The sequence below is a fragment of the Patiria miniata genome, unplaced genomic scaffold, assembly GCF_015706575.1.
Source record: "Patiria miniata isolate m_02_andy unplaced genomic scaffold, ASM1570657v1 HiC_scaffold_8, whole genome shotgun sequence".
Lineage (NCBI taxonomy): Eukaryota > Metazoa > Echinodermata > Asteroidea > Valvatida > Asterinidae > Patiria > Patiria miniata.
Window position 1 is genome coordinate 12753172 of NW_024037075.1, and position 8280 is coordinate 12761451.

Here is an 8280-nt window from a genome sequence, read left to right on the forward strand (position 1 = left end):
AACAGCGTGCTGGGCAGGGACTAGCAGAGGGGGTCCTCTTTTCAAGTGCACCTTCCCAATGGCAGCTTGGACCTCGTTAAAAGCTCGACGCTTCCTAATGGCCTGCAGCGTCTTCTCCCACACCGGTTCAACGCCGTCCACTTGAAGTTTGCGGAGGTATCCCTGTCCATGACTGTCAATTAGTTTAGACCAACAGTCAGACAAAATGTTCATCCCCACAATGCCTGGGGCATTAGAGGGACTAGCATTAGACCCTGCCTCTTGTATGACTAAAACGAGTCGGGATGGAACAGTCACTCCCAGCAAATGCACATCAGTCTCAAAACATCCTACATAGGGGATGTTTGCGCCATTAGCTGAGATGAGTCTGAATTTCTCTGGAATACTCTCAAGTTTCACACCCTCTGGTGCCAGGACGCTGTCAAAGTAGCCCTTGGTGATGGTAGTGACCATGGATCCTGTGTCCAATAAGCAAGAAACAGTCTGGTTTCCAAACTTCACATCAACTGCATAACAATCTGAGGCAGCACGTGCTTGAAAACCAGGTAAGTCATGATGAGTTGAGCCAGTTATTCCGTTCCCCACTGTTTGGCTCCCAACAGTAGGATGTACTAGTTTCCCGAAGGACCCATGGCTCCTAATGGTGAAGGGGGTGGGGGGTTTGGGCGCGGCCGAGCAGAGTTGAGGCAATTCCTCGCAAAATGTCCGGGTTGGCCACACCTGAAGCATCTTGGAGTGGACTGAACTGGTGCAGTATACGGGTTGTCGACGGCTCTCGGCTTTGGGAAGTTGGGGTAGTCTGTCTGGTGCCACCAAGGTCTGGGTGGTCGGCCCCCAGGCTGTGCCAAAAGGGCTTGGGGGGAAATCGGAGTAGGCAGTCTTTCAGCAGGTGGAATCCTCTCGGCGAGGGATTTCACAGATACCATGATTTCTTGCATCTGTTTCTCCAGTCGCTGGATTGCATCAGGTTTCATCCCAGCCTCCATAGCCGATGAGGTACTTTGAAAGGCTGTAGTCTGCGCTCGGGCCCGTTCTCGTTCCTCCCGCTTTATGGCCCAGTCCTTCACTTCTCCGAAGGAGATTGATGGATTGCGATCGACAAAGTCTCTGCAGGAGTGCCTCAGCCCCTCTTGCTCGATGCCGTCTACGAATTGCTCTCGGATGATGGTGTCTGGATCTTTGTATAGTCCGGGGTCTCGCTTAAATAGTCGTTGGAACAGTCGTTGTAGCTCCACGCCAAACTGACGAATGGACTCACCACGCTGCTGTCGTCATTCCAAACACCGCCGCTGCAACTCTCCACTTGTTAGGGTCTCCCCATATGACGTCGTTAGGTACTTCAAGGCCTCCTTTGTGGTTTTACCGGATGACAACAGTGACCGCACTTCAACTTTCGGACCACCCCGGAGTGAATCCAGTAGAAATTGGCCCCGCTGGTCTTCCGGGATGTGGTATCTTTCATAAGCGTGGTTCATTGCTGTCACAAAGTCATCAACGGGCACCGACTTTTCATCATCTCGTCCCTCGAATACCGGTAGTTTGCGCTCGGGTGCCATCACGACTTGGGATGGTTTGGCTACGAGCGCACGCAGGAGCTCCTCTGATGGGGACTCGGTATGGGGCAGTTCTGTTTTGATCTCGGCTCTGGTAAGCGGTGTGTACTCTACTACTTCCCATCCCCCCTCTGGCGGGAGAATGGCCCCATTCACAATTGGCAGAATCAGTTCATTGTCCTGGTCAATTTTGTGAATCAGTCCGGTTGCATCAGGGTAACACCCTTTCAGGCTTTGGAGAGGCAGACGCCCTTCAACCAGGCAAAATTCCTCGCCTTTTCTTCTGTTAGTGACCGTACGCTGACGTGGGTTGCCATCTCGACGACTCTGAATTCAGTGACGGATCCTCAATCCCCCGCTGCTGGCAGACTGGCTGAAAATAGAGATCCCACTTCTGACACTTGTGGGGGGGGGGGCTGTTTGGTCAGCTGTGGTGATTTGGTGAAGAACAACACAGCGAACACCCAGGATTCGGATCTCTATGTGATGTTTATTTCAGCCACTGAAAGTTGGTGTGCAGCGGACAGGCCAACAGCGGAGGCGATGGCAACGTGAGGAATCAAAATAAAAAGAAAGAGAAAACAAAATAAATCAAGTATTCCCTGAATGTTAACTTAAGACAAAATTTATACATGTATAGTTTGAAAATCATCAGATGAGAACTTTGATGCAAGATAACGACAGATTAAATTTAGGAACCGTCGGGAAATTAATTACCCTGGTCAGTTTTCCTACTGGAATTTAATGAAAGCCTAATTTAGTTACCGTATATGGACTTACTTACTGACTGCAATGACAAAGAGTTTACTCTGGTTGTCACTTGAGTCATTAATTAACATGTAAATTGAAATAAAGACTGTGAATCAATATTTCACAAGTACTCTCGGATTACTCTCTAATTACTGTGTTACCTTAGAGATAAAATCCAGCTTAATTAAAGTCCACATATTCTACACAAATCCAAGTTCCAATCATACTTATAAGTAGGGAACTCACATTATAAATTCCCCAAGTACATGTTTGTTTACATGTGATAAATCTTCGTACATGTGCATTTACATGTACAATTTCATGTGACTAAAAGAACAGAAAAGCTTGTTTATATGTGTCAAGTCAAAATGAATAAACCTTAGTACTAACTTCACTGAAGATCCATATGATTTCAACAACTTTAATACAAGAATAACAACGATAGTTTTCAGTCATGGCATCGTCAATTTGGGCATGAGATACATGTACATGTATACGAACTATTCTGAACGTACCGCAAGAGGGCCTCCATTTGTTCATCGATCGAAAAGTTACAGAAAAGTTTGACCTAAATTACCCATTTAAATATCCCTTTAAACGTTACCAAAGTTGTCCCACAATTGCTATATTCCCCCAAAAGTATGATTATCTAAATTAAATGGAATTTGCAGTTAACAAAATAGAGAAATTTACCTGAAAGTTGGTGTGCAGCGGACAGGCCAACAGCGGAGGCGATGGCAACGTGAGGAATGCCAAGGCCGCCGCAAGGTGGCGCTGTTGCCGCACACCGGTAAACTTACAAGTGCATCGTAACTTACAAGTACGTCCGACATCCCTCACAATAAGTTCCAGTGAATTCATGTATCGATGCATGCTTGCAATACAATGAATTGGTGTTCTACAGAAGTTAAATAGCTTTGTCTTTCCGTTTGTCTTTCCATTTATTACTTTCAGTCCAAAATGTTGATGATGGTGGTAGGAATCGACTCTTATCACGACTCCGCCACTAGAGGGCGCTCTGTCGGTGGCTTTGTCGCTTCCATGAATCATGACCTTAGTAGGTGAGTACACTATTTGGTCATTATTTCACAGTGTTACTTTTCATGCAGTCGTAAGCAAAGTAGGCTGCACAGCTTTAGTAACTTGAGCCTCGTGGTTACTGCAGCTGTACATATGAGGAGCATTTAGCATGGACAGTGTCGCTAGCAGAAAGTAGATATCAACAGTAGGTCTTCTGAATCGCATCCCAATTCCATACTTCTTGTGGATAAGCTTGATACAATCCAAAATTTGCCGAATTACAAACCAACTGCTAACGGAAACTTTCAAAAATGCATCACATGACGCATCTTTACCCTGTGAAATAATTCTGCATGAAATTGTGTCATTCTGAAGAAAAAAAGTGTTTGAAGGTGCAAGGTGAATCCAGTAACTAGACCCCAACAAATTGTGCATATATTTTCTCAGTTTTCTCAAAATGTAGAGTATCCACTGAGCTGAAGCTTCAACGAGTTTAGTTGTTATGCACCTTTCTTTAAGATTTTAAGCAATTTTTGGGTTCTTCAAACGGAAAAAATTGCACACAAAAATGATCCTATGGACCTTTTAAAATATTTGTCGCTCGCCATGTTATTGTGTTTACAGGTACTTTTCACGATGTACATTCCAGCACACAGGACAGGAGCTCATTGATGGTCTCAAAGTCTGCATGACAAGTAAGTATCTGATGGAGCACACATGCTTGGAGGGACAGTGGGTGTGAAATGTTTTCCGTCCCGATTTTGCTTCTACCAGCGTCCCAATTTTGCTTTTCGAATCTCCATGCTATACACCATTATCACGTTGCGGTTATCTTGATTTTTTTCCCATTCAAATCAACACAACCAAAGCGAGGCTAGAAGGAAAAGTAGTCTGGTTCCTTTTTGCACAAAAACATTATCATTCAGTACTGTTATTGGATACAGGGAACATGACTGAAATGGTGGCAGCATGATAAAGGTCTATTGCAATCTGCTACTCTGCCCTCCCAGTGGTTACGCTGCTGGTCATTTCCCTGCATGTATATATATTTTTTTGTTTAGGCGCATTGAGGAAGTTTAAAGAAATCAACGGTAAGTTGCCCGAGAGAGTCATTATCTATCGCGATGGCGTCGGCGATGGGCAACTGCCGGCTGTGGTGGAGTATGAACTACCGCAAGTGATTGATACCTTCAGGATGATAGGAACAGACTATAGGTAGGTTGAGCACTGTCACAGGTGTCGTAGTTGAGTCCTTCACCAGTCCATCACACAAGTCCAGTCGCAAGCATAGACAGTGAAAAAGGAATGTTTTTTGTAGATTTCGTTTGAACAGCTTGTGACGTGGCTAGTGATGGACTTGTGATGGACTAAACATATTTTTGCGAGGCTCTAGCGTCACTGTGGAAACACGTACCGCCATTATTTTTATATAATTTTAAAGCTTGGAATCCTAAGTTTATCCCTGGTAAGTATTGGTTTGATTTTCAAAAAGGTTTTGAAATGATTTGTGTTCAAATAAAGGCATATCAAAAACAAACTCAACCGATTTCAAGGAAAATCAATCATGCACATTTTTTCTATGTAGAAATGGTTCTTCATGTTCATGATGCGACGATCTTGTTGTCCTTTACTTTCTGTGTTTTCTATTCTTTTTGATCCACGTTTGTTCTTCATTTCAAGTTAAGTCTACAAAAATTCAACCTATTCAAAAAGTGCGCTCAAAGTGTGACTCGAGTTTGCATGTGATGTACCGCATCATCAATTCATCCTTGAAATCATCCTTGAAATTGTTTGAGTTTTTCCGACATGCCTTTATTTGAACACATATAATTTTCAAACTCTTTTAAATATCAAACCAACACTCGCCAAGGCTAAAGTTCAGATTCCAAGCTTTAAAATGGTATAAAAAATAATGGCGGTACATGTTTCCGCGCCGACGCAAGAGCCTCACAAAAAGAAGTTGAGGGTATTTTGGGACGCGCTGTACAACACTGACCCTCAAGGCCTCAATGTCTCGGGTAGAGAAACAGAACGGGCAGAATGTCAAGACAGCTTCTGTCCCTGATAAACTCTTGACCAATTTTTGCATGTTAAAATATAGGTGGTTAGTTTTCAAAACCCTCCCTGTTTCGTGTCATGCTTTGGCATCATCCTAGGCTTCAGAAATATTTAGAAAGCCCAAATGTCCCAACCAAACAGAAATATTACAAACTTTGGTTTCATATTCAGTTACACCTCACATTGGTTATATTTGCATCAATTTATGATTCCACAGGATATGTCATTTTAAGCTGACAACCGTCTATAACTAGTCAACTATTTGTTTGCTAAGTAAATTAGCTGTGCAAAATGTATGCTTAGCAGCACCACAAAATATGTGACATGGTTTATCCGTATTCTTGCCTCATATTATATTCTCGTTTTGAATTTTTCACATTTTACTTTTTGACATAGAAGTGTCGTTTACTAGTGTCTCATGTCATGATAGACAAGACTGTGCCAATAAATGTTGTCTTTAATTGTTTGTGTACAGCCCTAAGTGCGCTGTGGTCGTCGTTAAGAAGCGAATCAACAATAGATTTTGCTCCTTGAATCAAGGAAATCTCGTCAACCCATCCCCAGGAACGGTGATCGACTCGGTGGTCACCAAACCAGACTTGTAAGTAAACAACTCACTGGAAAAAAATCAAACAGAAAACAAATTATTATCCCTGTACACTGTAACTAACAAAAACTAAAAACCTCTGAAAATCATAAGTTTGTTCTGTTATTATAGACTACTAGTGCAGTGCCCGTTCAAAATGTGCCTGTTTGGAATAGGCAAATTGCTTAGTCTCTGGTAGACCCACAAACGTGGTGGTGTAGAGTGCAGTACCCGTGTAACAACGCGCCATATCTACACCTCACCGTTGCGTAATCCTCCCCTTCAAAAAATGGTTGAAGCCCACCTCACCGTTGTGCGATCTTTCCCCTTAAAGAAATGGTCGAGTCCATACAGCCAACTAGAATTAGTCTATAGGATACATATCCCTAACCCTGCTCCGGGTATTTTTATGACCCTGCTGGATCCAACAATCACCAGTAGATTTTGAAGAATGAAGCCTGCTGAAACTATTAACATTTATTTATGTATCACTCTGACTGGTCTCCATTTTGTGTCCACAGATACGACTTCTTCCTTGTCAGTCAGTCTGTACGCCAGGGTACGGTCACTCCAACCAGTTACAATGTGATCTGGGACAACTCGGGTCTGGCACCAGACAGCATGCAAAGCCTGACCTACAAGCTCACCCATCTGTACTTCAATTGGCCGGTAAGGAGTGGGGCAAGTTATGAACGGCATTCCAAAGCACTGTGACTATCCTGTATATATGGGGGGCTAATCGTCCTATTCTCACAGCATGAGCTGAATTGTAATGGACATAGCTACAATGTGGTCTTGCCAAAGGCATGTAAAGGCGCCTTAGGCTGCCGCCGTATGACCCATGTCCGACCAGGGAGCACAGCCAGAGATCCAAAGTGTTGATTTTTGCAGAGGGAGGAAAACTGGAGGTCCTTACAGAACAAAGATGGCAGACGGCTGCTTCAGTATGCGCATGTCATAAGACATGTCATGAGGGAACGAAGATGGCAGACAGCTGCTGCAGTATGTGCATGTCATAAGACATGTCATGAGGGAACAAAGATGGCAGATGGCTGCTTTAGTATGTGCATGTCATAAGACATGTCATGAGGGAACAAAGATGGCAGACGGCTGCTTCAGTATGTGCATGTCATAAGACATGTCATGAGGGAACAAAGATGGCAGACGGCTGCTTCAGTACGTGCATGTCATAAGACACTTCATGAGGGAACAAAGATGGCAGACTGCTGCTTCAGTATGGGCAATGTCATAAGACACTTCATGAGGGGACAAAGATGGCAGACGGCTGCTTCAGTATGTGCATTTCATAAGACACTTCATGAGGGAACAAAGATGGCAGATGGCTGCTTCAGTATGTGCATGTCATAAGACACTTCATGAGGGAACAGAGATGGCAGATGGCTGCTTCAGTATGCGCATGTCATTAAGACACTTCATGAGGGAACAAAGATGGCAGACAGCTGCTTCAGTATGTGCATGTCATAAGACACTTCATGAGGGAACAAAGATGGCAGACAGCTGCTTCAGTATGTGCATGTCATGAGACACTTCATGAGGGAACAAAGATGGCAGATGGCTGCTTCAGTATACACAGGTCATAAGACAGTACAGTAATTATAGAGTTCAGTGGTCTAGTTCCATACTCATCTTGTCTGTTGCTTCTGTTGTTTTGCAGGGAACCATTCGTGTACCAGCCCCCTGCCTTTACGCTCACAAGCTGTCTTTCCTTGTTGGCCAAAGCCTCCACAAAGAGCCGCGGATTGAGTTGGCTGACCGGTTGTTCTTCCTATAGGCAGTAAAACCAGGGGTAATACGCAAACAATTGCTTATATATGTTTAATACCAACGTTGGCAGCTTTTGCACAAGTGGGACTGACTGTTTTCTGCCGACATCAGCGAATGTTAACAACAAAGGCATATGGTCTTCCTGTGTCGTATTATCAGAAATTAAACTTTCATGCTGTATTGCTAAAGCTTCATGTTGAAGATGTCATCACTATTTTTCTCTTAGACAAATTAGCAAAAACAAAGTGGCTATGGAGAGATTCAAAATTAATGTAAATGGGGCACAAAAAAATTAATGTAAATGGGGCACAAAAACATTAATGAATATCTCTTCCAGTTTGTCATCAGGTGCAAAAAACATGAAATGCTCATGAGGAGGTTTTTGAGGTCACAAGAAGTTGGGTCAATCCATGGGTCGGATGGTCACCATCTCAGATTTTTGAAATATATTTGTCCATAAGATCCAATTGTTGCAATCTTCCATAAGATCCATTTTTTTTGCGATCTTCCATAAGATCGAGTTGTTGC

At 43.5% G+C, this 8280-nt stretch overlaps 1 protein-coding gene across 2 annotated transcripts in view; it reads left to right on the forward strand.

The window, feature by feature from the left end:
- Positions 1-8049, forward strand: part of LOC119719223 (piwi-like protein 1) — a 33554-nt gene extending 25505 nt beyond the window's left edge. For both annotated transcript variants that reach the window (XM_038188597.1, XM_038188596.1), the window contains exons 12-17: positions 3258-3364; positions 3948-4018; positions 4385-4538; positions 5857-5982; positions 6489-6636; positions 7643-8049. In XM_038188597.1, coding sequence (XP_038044525.1) covers positions 3258-3364; positions 3948-4018; positions 4385-4538; positions 5857-5982; positions 6489-6636; positions 7643-7759 — 723 coding nt within the window. In that variant the 3' untranslated portion in view covers positions 7760-8049. The remainder of the gene's footprint in view (positions 1-3257; positions 3365-3947; positions 4019-4384; positions 4539-5856; positions 5983-6488; positions 6637-7642) is intronic.
- Positions 8050-8280: the final 231 nt, after the last annotated feature.